The 19,954-nt window shown below is 28.3% G+C and overlaps 1 protein-coding gene across 1 annotated transcript in view; it reads left to right on the top strand.

Moving 5' to 3' along the window:
• The window catches only part of LOC148313092 (CUGBP Elav-like family member 3), a 722,672-nt gene that overhangs the window by 206,457 nt on the left and 496,261 nt on the right, over positions 1-19,954 (top strand). Inside the window, exon 4 of the mRNA XM_088268061.1 lies at positions 19,744-19,826. Coding sequence (XP_088124187.1) covers positions 19,744-19,826 — 83 coding nt within the window. The remainder of the gene's footprint in view (positions 1-19,743; positions 19,827-19,954) is intronic.

The following is a 19,954-nucleotide window of genomic DNA, read 5'->3' as shown; positions in this document are numbered from 1 at the left end:
GGTTGACCATGAGTTTTACGACCCTTAAATAACTGTTGTCCGAGACTTGACTTTTAACCCTATGTACGATTCCCGGTTTAATTTATCCAGATGGTTACACCTTTACAGAACATACAATGATATATTCAAAATACTGAATAACGCATTCAAAACATTGTTTCTATTACTTGCCTTAAAACAATAAAGAATAAATATGAGAATAATAAATTCATAAAAATATGTTTATATATATTTATGTATATATTTATATATATATATATATATATATATATATATATATATATATATATATATATATATATATATATATATATATATATATATATATATATATATATATATATATATATATATATATATATATATATATATATATATATATATATATATATATATATATATATATATATATATATATATATATATATATATATATATATATATATATATATATATATAAATATATATAAATATATATAAATATATATAAATATATATATATATATAAATATATATATATATATATATATATATATATATATATATATATATATATATATATATATATATATATATATATATATATATATATATATATATATATATATATATATATATATATATATATATATATATATATATATAAATAAAAAGTAAAACAACATAAATAAAATTCATTCATGTACGAATATTAAAACCAAAAAAAGGCTATTTATTAAAAATAAAAACAAACAAATAAACATTATATTAACGTACGTACAACTACCGTACGTAGAGTTGATTATTTGTACGCCAAGTTTTTGTTATTACTCTTAAAACGCCGTTATTTTACAGACTAACATGAATAAAAACGATATGCATGTCACTTCATGTCTGTATTTAACTCGTCAAAAATATAGGGTAACATAAAATAATTTCATTATTCATTTGGCAGTCACTTAGTTATATATATCCCATTTTAATTAAATTTTTACTCGGTAAATACCACTGTTTCTTTAAATTAAAAGTGACATCTGTTTAAAATTGATGCGGAATGTATGAAAATATTTCTCGATTTGAAGAAATAGTAGTTTTTTCAAAGAAAAACTTAAATTGAAAAAGTATCTATGTAAAATATCTTAATTTTGTACAATGTGAGAATGTTACTTCATAATTAACGTAGGCAAATTATATAAAGCTGCTATTTTAGATGTTATCAACAAGACCATACGCTTGAGCTGACGCATTTTGTGCCTATGTATGTCGTATGCTCACTGCATATTGCGTACCCCTTTAGATCATTTGTCACTATTCGCTGTGAGTCCCCATTTGGTCTCGCCTATTAGGGTTTGTTAGGACACAACGCTCTGTGTTCTGTTTGTTGAACCATAACTTCATGTTTATCCCTTGGTTTATTGTATAGTACCTACGCACACCCCGAACGTGAAATACTACCAAAGGGTTATGTGTGTGTTACTGGAACATAATGGTTGGCGTTGAAGATCCTTAGTTATGGGGTAGAAGATATACTTAAGATGAACTCATTTATTTCGAACAACTAGAAATTTTAATAATTAAAATTAAAATTTGTTTTAAAATCACTATAAATATTTTATTTCAACATACTTATAATGTCTTCCGGTTTCGAAGCTAATCGCTTATTTATCAAGACTTTAGCAATTCTCGATAAAGAAACAATTAGCTTCGAAACCGGTAGACATTATAATTATGTTATAATAACAAATTTGTAGTGATTTAAAAACAAAGTTATTTTTTTACAACATTTTGAGTGTGTCCAAATACTTGTTCACAAAATCTGGATAATCTCCAATTACAGGAGTTATTTTCATATTATTTTTTGACATCTCATCAAAGATGAAGAAGAATATGGAAGTCTGGGCATTTACGGGGCTGACGACCGTCATAGGCTGGTTTAAGTGATCACTTTACACACGTGTAACATTCACCAATTCTACCCATTATTGACAACCACACTACTCAAATTCTTGGAAGTTCTATATATATGAACCAATTTAGAAACCTTGTTCTTGAATCACTAGAACTTCACTAGAGACATCTATTGGTGAGATGTAAAGAAGCTTTTTACTAAGCTGAAACTCTTATATTAGTATGTGAGGTCCATATCCTGGATTTCAATCACACACTTGAGAAACGCTAGAAAATACCATTTTCATTTTTATTATTTTAGCTTATAATTTGACCAGATAATTTATTTACAACATTTTGAGTGTGTCGTCAGCCCCGTAAATGCCCAGACTTCCATATTCTTCTTCATCTTTGATGAGATGTCAAAAAATAATAAGTTATTTTTTAATTATAAAATGGAAAATCACAAAGTTAGTGCTTTAAATATAAATTATAGAAATTTGTATTTTTAAATATCAGATTAAAGTTGTCTTACAGCTTTCATCCCCATTAACAAAGATTGTTTATTTCATGTGTATGAAGACCAGCCTTGAAATAATTTTTTTGTGACTGCATTTTTATTTTTGTTTTTAGTACTTTTATTTTTGTTTAATAAAAATTTAAAACATATTACCGCAAAAAATCTGTATATCCGATAACTCATAGAAACTTGAGCCATACTCACATCGTTGTAAGATATCATATTATTTGGTTTCATATTTTCAAAAAATTACCGAGTACTTTACCACAAATAATCTTATTTTTTTACTAACTGACAAATATGCACTTACATATATGTATACCTTTGATTTGCGAATATAAATAAAATAGTACAAACCAGTTGACATAAATATCTTGGTGAGTGGTTATTTACTAATATTATTAACACTTTTGTAAAAAAAAAAAAAGTGGAAATAGTAGAAATATATTTTTTATGTATGAAATCATTATTTATTTAACTGACTTATATTTATATTTAAGAATTGATTCTATCCTCATCCAAATAAAATATACTTTTGTTGTTAGTTTTTGATACATAGGTTCATAGCAACGTTAATTTACTAGGGGAAAATATGATTTTAAATAAATGACGGTAGGATACCGAAGTTTTTTTTTATAAACAGTTTTTTACGTCAAGTGGAATTATATTTCTTCAGAGTTTTTATTTTATTTATTTAATTACTGACGAGTTTTATCTAAGAAACAGTAAATACTCGCTATTAAGTAGTGGAATTCAAATTTAAATTTCATGTCAAAATGTAAAATGTTTAAAAAAAAATGTTATCAGGGTTTCAGACGGGAAGATAAAATCTTGTATTTCAGTTAAGGTATGAGAATTTTTATTATTTTGTTTCTTGAAAAAACAGTAATGTAATGACTTTACGACATTTTCAAAGAAGTTAAAATCATATGTCACTGATCTTTAAGTACTATTGTCATGCGATTTTAGTTTCAGTCCAAAAAAACATAAAGTCAACCCTACGGTCTTCTACCTTAATTTCCGTTTCGGGGTGAAAAAGCTCTGGTGGCTGCATAAATTGTTTTATTTTTACAGATAAGCTGATTTAAAATTTAGGGGTTGGCCACACATAGCGAAATGGCCTGCAAAAAGAAAACGTATCCCTCCAGACGTTTAGCTTTTGTTTGTGCATTCATTAGTGGCTGCACGAATTTGTACGGCGGTTCTCAGGAAATCAATATTTCATTTGCTAGCCATTTTCGGGCAGTGCTTTAAATTTAACCAGAACATAGATCTCAATCATAGCAAGAAAAAGCATTTTCTTGTAGAATGAGCAATGAATGCTTTATTTTGAAAACATTTTGTAAAAAATATTTGAGATCAAAAATATGCAAATATGTATGATTAAATTATTTATCCACAATATTTTTAGTATGCCTACAACTTTGCTTACAAATCTAGGTTTTTCCACTTTTTCCAAAATTTACATTAAAATTTCAACAAAGGTAATGAAAAACAAAGAAGACTTAGAATTTACATTGATTTTCTTTCATCACTTAAACTATCTTATGAGTTTTTTTTTTAATAAACTGAGTCATGCATTGATCATATATGTCTAGGAATTCCAAAAATTTGAGCAGGTGATTATTGTTATCGTGGGTAGAATGGTGACATCTGCACGTGTGTAAAGTGATCACTTCTCCAGCCTATAGGTCGTAAGCCTTGTAAATACGTAGACTTCCATATTATTATTCATCTATGTTAAGATGTCAATATTTATTACTTATCTTTATTGTTACTTCAATCACGTGATAAATGGAAAATAATATATATTTAATCAATTTTCTCATTTTATTCCTTCATCAAATATTATTATACCATGAAAGTAAATAAAAGCTTTTTAAAGCAAATAATTGGTTTTTAATTATGGTGAGTAAATATTTTTTCTCGTTCGATAAGGAAAACTTTTGGAAGAGGATTAAGTAATAGAGGCAAAGAGTAATTGCCTTTTAGTACTTGACTTGCATACAAAAAAATAACCGGTTCTTTGCCACAAATACACTTACAAGTGTACATGTAAAAAATACTGTTATATATTACTGAAAATATAAGGAAAAATGTATTTCATAATTATGAAATAGAAACAAGGAAAAAAAGGATACTTAAAAAAAACATACAGTTTTCAATTCATGCCATCTTGCAAAACGTTATTTGATAATTTCTCTCATTCCTAGTTCCATCCCAACTTATCGTCTTTGTAGACTGTTGTGGTCAGCTCTCCTCATCCTCAGGTAATAAGTCCTTCTATCATATACAACGTCACCTAGGCCATGCCTTCGAATCATGTTATCTTTCTGTAGCATCCATTAATTTTTTGGTCATCCCATAGATGTCTTTCGAGGAAGATCTACGGCGATAGCCTGGTTTAAAATATGTTCAGGTTTTCTACTTCCTGTGTGCCCATTTCATCTCAATGCCTTTATTGTAAATTATTTTTGATGTCAGTTACACCCAGGCTTCCCACGAATACGTGAACTGTTTATTTCTCCATTTATTGATTCGGCAGTCACTTTGTGGTTAAATCTCTCTATTGTGTAAAATCTATCCACGTTGTTTGAAAATGATGCAGAATACATCGAAACACGTGTTACACTAGATTTTAAGAAAAAGCGATGTTTACAAAGTAACACTTTTTTGAAAATGTTTATTTTCTCAGGGTCACTCCTGTTATTTGATATTTTCTATGAAATTTAAATTTCGTGCGACACATAGGCCAGCAAAAGCTAAAATGCTCGTGCCCCGTAAATCTTATTGAATGTTTTTTTTGTTTGTTTATTCACCAGATTTAATTTTAAAAATCGTATTTTAGGAGCAGTTGGGGTTTGCGTGAGGGGAGCGTATTCTGTGTCCGCCGGACTTGGCTGTCACATAACTTCTCATACCAAAGCACTGGCGCTAAAATATTTTTAGTGCCCATCGCCATCATTGATAACGGAAAAATTCTAATGTTCTCAAAGGACATGGAAGCGATACAATATTTTATTTTTATATCAGGCTATTAAAACAGAAATTATGATGGTTTGCAGTGATAATAATCACCTGTATTTAGGAAACATTGTATAAACAAAATGAGTTTCATTTAATGTTTTCCTTAAAACTTACAAGAATTTTTAATGTTCTTTTGTTTTGAAAGAAAAAAAGCTACACAATTATTTTGATAATTACTTTAATATACGAGTGTGTGTGTATGAAGTTTCTGATAAAATAAACGCGATAATATTATGTTTTCCGCATAACGACATAATATATGTGCATATATTATATATATATATATATATATATTATATATATATATATATATATATATAAATATATATATATACAATATATATATATATATATATATATATATATATATATATATATATATATATATATATATATATATATATATATATATATATATATATATATAATATATATATATACAATATATATATATACATATATATATATATATATATATATGTATATATATATATATATGTATATATATATATATATATATATATATATATATATATATATATATATTTATATATATATATATATATATATATATATATATATATATATATATATATATATATATATATAAATATATATATATATACAATATATATATATATATATATATATATATATATATATATATATATATATATATACATAAATATATGTGTGTGTGTGTATATGTGTATAATTTTCATAGAAATCTCAACGAGTAATGTACAATGTTTACAATTTCATTCAGTAAAACGATTGGTTTGAATTACTGACTGTCATTTTAATTTAAGTCAATTAAAATTTAAATAAACGGTTCCTTGATTGTCTGTCCTTTACTTGCTTTCACGTGCAAATAAAGTCACCCTATTTGTTATTCCTAAACACGCTTACTGGGGATGGAGTCTCTAACTACCCTCAACAATTACGTAGAAATGTTTTGATCTTTGTAACAATCGGGAGAGCTTTAAAATGGCTTTTTAGAAAACTTACACATTAAATAAATAAATCAGTTATAAATGGAAAAAATAATCTTTGAAAGCCAATAATTTTTATATGTATATACACATATATAACAGATCACAGTTTTGGAGTTGAAGAATTGGATGCATACAGAAATCCTTTGTTATAAATTAGTTTATTCCTTTTCACTAGTCACCTTATTTTTAGTGATGAACTTTTTACGAAATGCGCTTGAAATATGTATTTTGAAAACTAACTGCTAATGTCTGTCATTTCTTTAATAAAACTTTTTGTTTCCTCACTACATAAACACACATTTATAGAAATATAATTTTGAAATAGGCTTAAGTTTAAAGTAAAATTCATAAGATATTTATTTTAAATTTATCTAAAAACACAAATAATTCAATTGGAACATGAAGTAATCTTTTTTTTTAATCACAACTGCTTATTTAATCTTGTTTATCAATATCATATAATAATTAATTTTTTTAAAGGATTTTTTTAATCCTTAAAATAGTAGCCTTGTAATAATAGCATTTTAGCTTTTATAATGAAATTTTTAATGTTATTAAACCGAATCCATTTTTTTTAAATCAAGAAACGTAAACAAATATTTAAAAATAGCAAAAACGTGAAGATTATTATTTACGTTACTTGGAAATCGTTAACATAGTAAGCTTAAAAGCTGGTGGGGAAAGCCTATTTAACGAGCGCTTACCACTAAACCCAAGGATGGGTCGTTGCTGAAATGACCTCATCCAGAAATAATATTAAATTAACCGTAATGACAATTTTTCAGGATATCATTGCAATCCTTTTATCCTTACCGTTGTTTACTGAAATCGTTTCGTTTTTTAATCGCCGGGGTAATGGCAAATAATAGTGGGGCGAAGTTAAATTATCGGCCCTGGGAAAAAGGCTATTGTCAGGTTTTCAGGTTCCAGCTTCACCCACCTGTGTGGGTGATTAGGGCCAAACAAAGGCGGGTCTCGAGCGCTCACTCACTGCCTGGAAACTCCCTTTTGAAGCCTTATTAAAAGCCATGAGAGTTTTTTCAAACGCGAAAGCTTTTAAGCTCGTGATCTCTAAAAAAATACTCGAAAATTGCATTAAAATAGTCAATAAAAAAACGCTTAGCTCTATTTTCTACCGAATGAAAGTTACCGGCATACAGATTTAGGATTTCCGACTGAATTTTTTTTTTACTTTTAAGGTGTCTAGTTTGAAAAGTTTTTTGTGGACTTAAATTTACTCTTATAATGAAAAAAAAGGAATGCACAAACTATGAATTATTTTAAATAAAATCATTTGGTTTTACATAATTTAATATTTTCGAGATAATAAAATAAAATTGATTTATACATTTTTAAAATAAATCCAAGTAATTGAACTAATTTTCCATCTCCATAGTATAATTATCAGCATGCTCAGCTAACGTACTAGAAGTCTCGGGTTTGTTTTCCAGGGGGGGGGTCAAATTAATATGTGTGATTTTTCATTCTAATATTTATTCAATATTATGCTGAACTGGTACCTACAAGAGGGCTGATCACATTTCCTTCATGTGTTAACAATCAAGATAAGACCGCGTTTATATGGTGCAGTGTCTTATGCACCATCGGGTGCGGATAAGGGTTTGAATCAAAGTGAATTGAACTAATTTAAAAAATTGACAATATAGTACTTAGTGTAGATCCGTATATAAGCTAATTAATTTATTCTAATGATAAAAAAACAGACTTTAACCAATCTTTTGTTAGTCATAAAAAATTACTTTTTTTTCTGTAGGTACATGAAGTTCAAATAAATGAAAAAAATTAAATAGAAATACCACTATATTTACTTAGTAAAACGTTTATTAAAAATGGATAGATTTTACCACAAAGAGACTGCCGAATAAATTAATGAAAATAAAAAGATATTTTTCTTCATGTTTTAAAGAGTGTTTAATATTAGTCGATTGATTTTTATTTTCAGGCTTATATTTTCAAAAATATTCTTATCACTTAATATTTTCCGGGTGAAAACTAGTTTATGGAACATGCTTGCTCGAAACCCGTATACTATATAATATTTTGTCTGCTTGGTATTTGCTTTAGAAAGTACAATCAGGTGCCGAAATTAGTATCCGAAGTCACCCCTTTGTGCCAGTCCAGTATCGATGTTTATGCAAGCCGTGAGACTTACATGACCCGAGTGGAATTAATCTCACCGGATTTCAACTATTATTTAATGTACGTTTTATAGCCTCTCTGCGAAAGGGTTCTATTATGTACTTCAGCACTAAGCTTCATATTAAGAGGGTCAGTCTTAAATAACTTAATAAAAACAAAGGCAACGTAAGAAATAAATTTTAACAAACAGGATTTAGAAAGTTTTTAGAAAATATCATATTTGAAATATTAAACAAAGCCATTTAACGTTTGTATTTGTTGTCAATTGTTAATTATTATTTTTACAACTACATATATTTTAGCATCTGTAACCTCGTAGCGTTATTAACGCAATTCAACTTTGATAACTGTTTTTAAACAATAGTATTAAAAATCAATGTATACTTCTTCTTCTTCTTCTTCTTTTTGTAGATCCTAGGGATCTGTTTGTGCCTCTGTTTGTGTTTGGGATGTCGACTCCCAGCTGTCTTTCCATCTTTTCTGATCAATGTATATCATCTTATCAATGAATACGATAAAAAAATTCAAAACTATATTTGGTCGTATATTTCAATATAATATGTATGCAATAAGCGCTTACTTGTAATAATAATAAACGTAAAGAAATAAAATTATTCATATTTTATTTATTGTTTTGGCATTAACTTTGTGGTAGGACATGTTACAATGATTAAAGAAAATTTTTAAAATTAAAGGGGATTTTTTTTATTTAAACAAAATTCTCTTATTAATAAGATTTGCTGATAACTCAACGTTTCAGATGAAGTAACTGATACAAAATACGTTAGTTTCGGTTATCCCACACTAAGATTTATCTTTTAAATTAAATGTGTATGTTTTATATGTCCGCCTCCGTAGTGTAATGGTCAGCACGCTCGGCTACCGTTCTGGAGGTCCCGGGTTCGATTCCCAAGGGGGGTAAAATAAATATTTGTGATTTTTTCACTGTCATATTTATTCAATACTACCCTGGACTGGAACCTGAAGCAGAGGGCTGATCACCTTTCCTTCATGTGTAAACGATCAAGATAACACTGCGTTTATATGACGCAATGCCCTATGCACCATTGGGGTGCGGATAAGGGTTTTATTATTATTTATTATGCTTTATATAAATATTGTATAAACGTATATATTTCATGAGTATATTAATGTAAATAATTCACTTTTCAACTTTAAAATTATCACTACAATTCACATTCTTGAAAATTATTCCCATATCAAATTTTAAATACATAAGACAACCTATAATGTTTTTTATTTCATTTTCTTTAATCATTGTAAAATTATTCACAATTTTTTGTTTTTATTTTATTAATTGGTGAGAAATTTAAGTTATAAAAATAAGGAAACATTATTTTCTGCTTTCATAGTGTAGTATTCTACGTTTTTAAGCTACCATGCTGGAGGTTCCAGGTTCGATTCTCACGGTTGTCAAAAAAAATAAAAATGTTTTTTTTTTTCCCTAAAATTTATTTAATACTACCCTGTGTTGATATCTTAACTGTAGGATTAATCACCTTATATAAGGAACGATCAACTAAACGTTGCATCAATTTGATGCTGTGCCCTATGCGGCATTGGGTGCGGATAAGGGTCAGTAGTAGCATATAAATGCTTATTTAAATCATCAACTGCGTATTTATAACTCTTAATTATTTGTCCGTATTACATTAAGTGTGTGCAAGTTAATAAATTCAAATTTTGATCACCTAATCTAAGCAGTGTTTTGAGCAAGAATCCATTAACTAATTTAACTATAAACTTTGTAAGTATGATAAATATTTCCAAAATTTCACAACACTCCCACTTGCCTTAATTTATGGAGGTAAAGTCTCAGCCTCCCCGGGAGATAATCTTCGTGTGTAGCTACGTAGGTGAAGTCTCACAAACCAAAAACTTCCTCTTTTCCACACTAAATCGAATTCCACTGCGCCAATATTCCGGCTCCTACACTCCCCGAGATCGGCATACATTCTCGCCGGTAAATAGTAGGCGGGCGACCTTTTAGTTGTAGGCAGCATCACATGTGAACCCACCCCTATATGTGCATGTACCGGAGTTAATTCTAGTGTCGGACACAAGTTTAAAAAAAAAATGAAAAAAATCTTTACAAGGCATCATTTTTTTGTTGTGGCCAAAATTTTAATGTTTTACTAGACATGTACATAGATAAAATATTATTTATTGATTCGGCATTATCTTTGTGGAATGACATGATTATTTTATTAAAATTAAACACTTGAATATACCACAATGACTTTTATTTTTATTTACGACTAGTTTCGAAAACGACAGATGTTTTCATCTTCTGGTACAAATTAAGTTTTAATTTGTACCAGAAGAGAAGATGAAAACATCTGTCGTTTTCGAAACTATTCGTAAATAAAAATAAAACTCATTAAAGTGGTATATTCAAGTGTTTAATTTTAATGAAATACATAGATTAAACATGAAATCAGAAGTAACATTCGGGGATTTTTTTTTATTTAAACAAAATTCTCTTATTAATAAGATTTGCTGATAACTCAACGTTTCAGATGAAGTTACTGATACAAAACACGTTAGTTTCGGTTATCCCACACTAAGATTTATCTATTAAATTAAATGTGTATGTTTTATATAAATATTGTATAAACGTATACATTTGATGAGTATATTAATGTAAATAATTTACTTTTCAACTTTAAAATTATCACTACAATTCACATTCTTGAAAATTATTCCCATATCAAATTTTAAATACATAAGACAACCTATAATGTTTTTTTTAATCTTCAGAAATACGTAAGATGTTTTTTTATTATTTTTAATAATTTCGCTTATATGTTTCAAACGATTTTATAAAATCAAAACCGCGTTTTATAAAAGTTATAAGCATTATTATTTAGAATTTTAAGAAACTTAAAATGTCCGGTGCTAAGAGCTGTCCGATAGTAAAGGTCTTCCGGTTATAGGAGAGCTTTCTCTATATATATGTATCTAAAACTATATCACACGGAGTATCAATACATATTTATATACCTACGCGTGAATACAAACATCCTCGCTTTATCGAATCCCATTTAAATTGAAGGCACACAAACCCGTAAGGAAAGGATTTTCTGGGAATTTAGATATCCTGGCATAGTTAATTGATTTATACACGAAAAAAAAAAGTTATTTCCTCTGGATTTTGAATAGTAGTTAAATATTAGTTATAAATATTTAATTAAAAACATAACTTTTATGGTCAACAAAATTAAATTGAGAAAACATATATTATTTTGTATTTTTTTATTTACTAGATGTATTTTTTTATTTACTTTTACCTAACACAAGTAAATAATTTGAATACACGTGCGTATTAAAAAAAAGTTGGGTTGAAAATTCCAAATAATCCCTCTCTTAATGCTAGAGATTAAGGGATTTGAACAAAAGACCACAAAGATTTTTTTTTAATTTTAGTGATTCGTGATATTCTCAAAGAAATAAATTTTATATAACAGCATTATTAAATACTAATTATCGAATTTTGTGATCTTATATTATTTAGCAAAGGTAAAAATGCTTACTAACCTTTAGTATAATACAGTTATTGTTCACTCAATATTTACACGTCACATTAATTTTATATCATTAAAATAAAATTATTATTTATGTACTTAGGACACAAACTACATAAACATATTCGCCACAGATAACTTGTATACTAGTCTTGTGGGCAACGACAAAATGAGTAGGTTTTTTTTAAAATATATATTTAAATATTTTTATAGGAAATTTCGGATTTTAACAATAAGTTTTGAGAAAACCATTAAAATTAAAATAATTGTTTATTCACTCAATTGAAATATTTCTTATCTCATAAATATTGTTGTTGTCTTTTTATTATTTTTGAAAGTATTCTCTTATTTGTAAAACAAAAAATAGAATAATTCGTAAAACAAAATATAATAATTTATTTTCTTGGTAACATGCTTTTTTTCGTTCGAATTTATGCACAATAAAAGTAATTAATCCGTTAACGTGGCTCGTGTATCTCAGATAAAAGGTGGAAAACGGGCTTAAATGGCCGACCCGGCCGAAAAAAGGACGGGAAAGTGGAAACCAGGAGCGAAGGTACGAGGGAAGGTAAGTACACGGTGAAAATAGGCAGACACCCCGTGAGCTGGGCGGGGGATGCTGTAAAATAGTGGATAGCGCACCCTCCATATTTATGTGCCAACTTCAGATATGCACGCCTTCCCTGCCTCTGTGGGCTAGCTAAAAGAAAACATCTCCGTTATTGGATTCCGATGTGAAAACACATACAATGAAATAGCACGCGATAAAAATGGTTTTTCAATAATATTTTCAAATGTGACTTCTTTATCATTTTCCTGTTCCTTTTCGTTCACACATCCAAATCGCATTATCAAAACTTTTCTCAAAAAGAAATAACCCTCAGTCTCCTTATTTAGAGGCATTTTTATTGGTAGCTTAGTTAGGATAGGAATATACATATGTAAAACACATCAAAAATACTCATAGAAATAAAAAATAAAATGTCGTGAATTCATTATTCGAATGGCTGGTATCGAACCCGTGATGCCAGTTTCTCAGTCGATTGTCTATCCACCTATGCCACTGCGTTTGTCGAATGATATTTTACGAATAGAATGATGATGAGGTTCACTTTTACGTGGAATAAACGTTTTTATTGATTTGGTATTCACGTTGTAGAATAACATGATGATTTATTTATAAAAATTAAATATTTACCACATGCATACGACCACTTTTCTAAATTTATTATTGTTACACGATTATGTAATAAAATAACAACTTTATAGTTTTTTCCGCATATATTTTATTTGACCAATTTTACTATTATTTTTTATTTTGATTATTTGATCATTATCAAAATGCTGTTCCATCATGAAATGTCAGTGCAAAACCCTAATCTAATAAACACGACTAGTTTCAAAAACTATAGGTGTTCTCCAAACTAGACGCGTTTGCAATAGTAAAAAAATGTAAAGCACAAGTGTTTAATTGTAATAAACGCATTAACAAAATACTACTCGTAATTAAAACTTGGTTACATAGAAATATACACACAATGTACATAAAAGTACACGTATTGTTTATTTTGTTACAATCATCAAACATCCAAAGCTTTTATTTATCGTAAAAATTTATGGATAGTGAAGGTGTTTTATATGTTTGTGTTAAGGTTTACGGATTTCAATTTAAAATCTGCAACTTCTCTCTGCAAGTTGCAAGCAGTTTACATCTTCGAACCCTTTCAACTTGCTACTACTTTAGATTGAAAACTGTTAACCGAGAAATCGCGTGACAGTTTAACAGTCCCAGGCGCACGTTTAGTGCGGACTACACTTTAATATCTAAACAATAAAGGATCGACACGTACTCTTAAAGAACAACTTTGTACAGCAGTTAATGGGTATTGTATATAATTTTCTGGGTACTTCAGGAAATCATTGAGTTCTTTGCCATGAGACATGCTTGATATAAATATTATGGATGTTTCCTTGCTGATTGCATTTGGCCCGCAATACTCCTAATAAGTAATATAGGGGGTTTGAGCCATTTTTTTGTTATTTCATTTCGTTTTACTTTAAAAAATGAATTAATTATTACTTTTGCTGTTTTTTTTAAAACTACAAAGAAATGTTGATTTTACGTTTTCCTTCATTTGGATAAATTAAATTATAATTTATAAAAGACGAAAACAGTATTCTTGTAGAAATGTGGTGTTTTGAACCGAGATGGTGTTAAATATTAAAAACATTAATTTAAACATTAAAAAATATTCAAATCGCATGAAATTATTTTAACCGAAAGTCTTTCAAAATATTACTATTAAAAATAAATGTTTCATTCACATACAAAATAAATAAATACGTGTATTAACTTTTTTTTTCGTATGTGTATATGTTTTGGCTAGAAAGATAGAACGTAGCCAAGAACAAGCTGCGTTTTATTGCCATACAATTATACTAGTTGATGGGGATGTTTTCGTTGTTTTTACATCCCTCTTGTATCTTTTCCTTCTGAGGGCACTAAAGCGTTTCTCAAACTTGCATTCCTGTTTCTAATCACGATCGGCGTCACGTTTGGCCTCCCCTGGGCACTACAAAGTCTTGGCTATATCTCGGGGTACCTTCTCAGCAGCGGTATTGTTGAAAGGACCAATGATGCTCGAGTGCCTTCGACATTGTGGCTTGTTAGTTTTACGACGTGGTCGTGTGTTTAACGTCTGCAGAGGGCCTGAAGAGATCTGATAGAAAGCATCTATTAAAACAAACTGTACCATTAAATAATGCTGTAAATAAGGTTGTATTGTTCATCTAGATACAAAGATACTGGACCTTTTGTCTTTAAACGTCACAAGTCTATATTTTTTTTTTATATTGGGTAAATCCTACAATGTAAACAAAATAATCTTGCTAGTATAGACTCAACATCTAATATGTCCAATTTCTAAATGTTAATTAAAACAAAATTAGCTCCTGATATAAGAGATTGATGGGTTTTACAAAATATTTCATACAACTTTGTAAGTAGGAATATGAAACATCTTGATGGTTGAATATCATAATAATCTTTAGTATTTTTTCATAAAGTTGAAAAAGACAAGGTATTTGTCGAAATCGTTATGAATATTTTTTTTAAATAAAGATGGTTATCAACCTTCTTGTTTTCACTATAGTAATTTTCAAAATATTGTTTTTCATACCTCATATGCTACTTCAAAAAAAAATAAGAATAGCTAATAAATACAGAAAAGTTTTTTGATTTATGAACTGAATTATATTTTTTATAAGATAGGTGTTTTTAATGGTTGATATAAATAAATGGTTAAAATTTTAATAATTATTTTTGTAACGTTAATATTTAAGTATGAACCTCAAAAATTCTAAAAATAAATTATTTTACGAATCGCCATATAAAAATCGCCATGGTACACGGTGAAATCGTAGAATAAGAAAATTGTTAGAAAAATACGAAATTAGTAAGGAAAAGAAAATAGAAAAATTATTTTTTAATTTGCATTCAAAACCAGCCGTTAGGCAGATAACAACGATTTATTTTTAACGATTATGGTATTATTAAAATAAAATTTCTTACAAACATCTTGAGTTTTGCTCAAACGTTCCCTGGGTTTAACAATAAGCCTAGTCTGAGACTGAGATCTGTGTTCTCTAGAGCGACTGTTCCCGGAAAAGAGATATTCTGGTATATTATATGTCCCGAGTTCCTAAGATGAGGTTAACATAAAACCCTTATCTACATCAGGGTACACCGAAACACTCAAAACTTCCGGATAAAGATGTTTTGCATGTCAGCGGGTCTGCATATGCACAATACGATCCGACTCACTCCTTGGTACTGCAATTATATATATATAAGTGTATGAGAAAATATTGCACATTAGGCTTTTGTAGTTTGAAAAATACACTTTTGTAGAAATACGTTTAGCAGGAATTTTATTTATTTCGTGACCTGATATATTCATGGCTTTTCATCTCCATTTCAATTTCAGATTAATCTGTTAATATCGAATAACCATTTCAAAGAAATGCATTTCTTCATATTACCCTTTTCATAAAATATTTAAGATGATAAAATTAAATATTTGTAAATAAAAATTAAATAAAACATGCTTAAAATTAAAATTTGCTTTGTCATGATTCAATACGAATAATTTTATTCTTCAAAACGATTTAAATATAATTTCCATTATTACATTGTTTTTGTTTTGTATTACTAAAGTTTGTGATACAATTTCATTTACCGTTTAAAAACTCACAGAATGCGGACAAAAGGTTTTGAATCCAACAGTCAGTTTAAATTATTTCAATAATTACATAAACAAAGTGATATTATGTCGATGAATTGTGAAAACTGCAGATATTCACATGAATATCAGTGCGCTTATAAAGAGCAGATTTGTGAATTACCGCAAATTAATTTACTGTATCACATTAACATAGTCCATGTGTTAACATATTTATGTAACATAAATTTATGTTGATGAAATGAAAACTTTTTTGTTTATATCATTAAACTTAAGCATATTTTACAAAGTAAATATTTTTTATTCCATTTTTATTTTATCTCGTATAAACAATATTTTTATGAACCTTTTTGAGAAATTTAGTTAATGGAGTTCACATTTTCTTTTATAAACATACAGTTTTAAGAAATAACCACGCACATTTTCAAGTAAATAAAGCAAAATTGAGTATTTATGAATATTATTAGACTGATACTATTTCATTAATATTATTTTTCTATCTAGCCTCCAATCGTTTACGTGTGTTTTAATAAGATTTAAATAATATTTATCTAAAAACAAATTTTAGCATTGCTTTACACTGGGTTTTATATCTAAGAACCACATTTTATATACACAACGAGTTAGGGGTTGGAAACAATGATTTTTTAATGATAATTCTAAAAAAATGAATTTCAATTTGATTACTTTAAGCAGTTTTTTAAGAAGGGTTTATTATAATCTTTGAAATAAAAAAATGTAGAAAAAGTATTATGTAATTGTTTTATTACAATAAAATATAATGCAGTTCCACCAAGAAATATCAGTTCAAAACTAATAAAATGTTTTATATAATGTGTCTTTTTATAAATATAAAGGTGAAAAATATGCCATCTAGCTAAAAATAAATCGTTTTCCATATACAAAAATACTAATACGTTTTGAATTAAATCGGATAAAATTAACCTAGGAAATAAATACAAATACGAACACAAATACGGGGCATATTAATTTTTAAGTAATAAAATAATTTAAATATTAAGGTATTCAACTCAATGAACAATATAAAAAAATCCAATAGAGTATCCCTTATAATTTTGTTAATGTATTATTCTGTCCGAGGTAACATGAGCAAAATCCCTTTTTTCCAGTCGTGGAGGGTTATCCATTTTACCATATTTCACCTAACGTGCGATATAAAATGTCTCCCATAATATCGGAAACTCGAGTTTGAAAAGTTATAAACCTGCATCATTAAATAGGGCTACGTATTTAAATTAGGTCTGGAATATTTATGAGGGAGTATTGCGGGGATGATAATCACATTATAACGTCGAAACGGAATGGGCCATAAACATTCAGTGCGTACCGATGGCCATTCTAAGAGTATGGATAAATTTTTCTGAAAGAAATATGCCAAATTGGGTGATAAATTCGGGCGAAGTTTACGACTCTACGAAAAATGGATTTAAGTATATTAATGCATTTTGGTAATGGATTCTTGTTTAACGAGATTCTGAACATTACTTTTTAATTAACATTCAACTGCTACGATCAATAAAAAAATAATTACCTTTTTAATATATTTTAAATATTAAAAGCATTAACTTTTTGGATCATTGTAATATATTTTGGAGAAATAAACCACTTTTTTTTTGATCCACTCACGTTCTTATTAAAAACCGAAACTAGTTGGTTTTTAATAAAAATGTAAGTGGAACAAGAAACTAAGTATTTTATCTCTCCAAAATATACCTTTTTATTATTTTTTCTCTAGTCGATTTTACGTAAACGCTTTAAATAGATTAACTAATTTTAACGGTTCTACTTTATATTTTATTCTATACCTTCAATTATAATTTCGAGAGTTGATTTGTGGTTATATCTTTACATTTTTAATTAAAATTTTACTTGATAAAAACACAAAATATATTTAAACACGTGTTTTGATGTATTTCGCGACATTTTCAAATGGTAGGCTGAGAGAATAGAATGACACACCAATCTGGCTTTGAAAAACAATCATCTCCTCTTCTACATTCATGCATCTTCTGATATAATATACCCACCAATGTTATTATTTATTTTTTATATTGCCTTTTTTATTCGTGTTCTCTGAATATATTTTTTAATGATATAATTTGATTATTATATAGACATGTTAATGATGAAATTGTGTTTCGCTCGACTAACTGAAATAATCTTGTCACAATGAAACAATATGTGCACATGTGGTTTTGGAGAAGGAGCGGATTATAAAATTCGGCAGCGCGGATTCGGTCGGTATCGCGGCCGAATTGCGGAGTAAGCCGGCGTACCTCCCATAGTATAAAACAAAACTCTCTTACCTGCGGTGTGCCTTGAATTTACGGCCCTTTTTACGGATGTGTGAACTTCCTGCGTAGCAGGGATGCTTTATCATTGTCTCCCCATTTACGTTTTTCACTCTCAGATTTACACCGTAGGGTTTCCGCTGGAAATGCCGAGTTTTGATCTGAATTTTATATTTGCGGGTCTTGTATATTTTATGCATACGAAAGCTGTTTGTTTGACAGCCACGTATGTATTCCTCTTATTGCTTACATAAAAAGAGTTGAGAATAAATCACGTAACAATACATTCTTCTCAAGTGCTCCGCGACGTTTCCACCTCTACTATTCGCAGTGTTCTTGTTTTACTTACTTTATATGTACCTATATGAATGCTATGAAATTCAATGACATTATTACGAGACTGGAATGAATGATAAGGCTAGAATTTTGTTCGAGTCTAATAAATGCATGATAATTTCAATTATTAGTGGTGACTGCCGTATATATTGAAACCACATTTATTTGATCTTATATGTAAAGACGACATACGCTGAGGGTTGAGTTACAATCGGCCAGAAAATAGATGAAATTATTCATGATTTGCACAGCATTTTTGAGCGTACCCAAATCCTTGTTCGCAAATCGGGGTTTCTTTAATATTTTTAAAAACAGTTTAACTTTTTAAATTACACATTGTTTTTTTTCTTTTCCAATAAAAAGATTTCCATATTCTTCTTAATATATTTTGAGATGTCAAAATTTTCATACTATTCGTTTGTCACCAACTATCCTTAAACTTTAAAAAAATTAACGATGTATGACTAAACGACATTGTATGATTTAATTGAATTATTTTTATAGACCATGTACATCTACTTTGCGTAATTTCCTAATGTCATTGCATAATCCTTCTCATATGATACCTATAGTAACTGGTTTGAAAATTTTCCATTGAAGTAAAAAAAAGACGCAATTCATCGTTCTTCGCAATTATGATAAGTGTTTATGCAATGTCAGAGTCGGTTCGTTCCTAAAATAAACTGTTATAATGGTTTGTAATTTTCATATCATATGCTAAGGGTGTGTTTCTGTTTCCAGGCTGCGCTTTCCTAACGTACTTCAGTCCAGAGAGTGCGCTAAGCGCTCAAACGGCTCTCCATGAAAAAAGGACTTTACCTGGGGTGAGTTTCTACATATTTTTAAATACATTTTTTAGTGTTAAAGAGGTAAAATAAACAAAATGATATTTCATATGGTGACACATAATATGATATGGGAATATGCACAAAAATTAATAATAAAAAAAACT

Source organism: Brachycentrus maculatus, unplaced genomic scaffold (genome assembly GCF_059751285.1).
Source record: "Brachycentrus maculatus isolate JH-2025_06_01 unplaced genomic scaffold, ASM5975128v1 h1tg000022l, whole genome shotgun sequence".
Taxonomy (NCBI): domain Eukaryota; kingdom Metazoa; phylum Arthropoda; class Insecta; order Trichoptera; family Brachycentridae; genus Brachycentrus; species Brachycentrus maculatus.
Note: the sequence above shows the minus strand (reverse complement) of the source record. Positions and strands in the feature narration are given on the sequence as shown.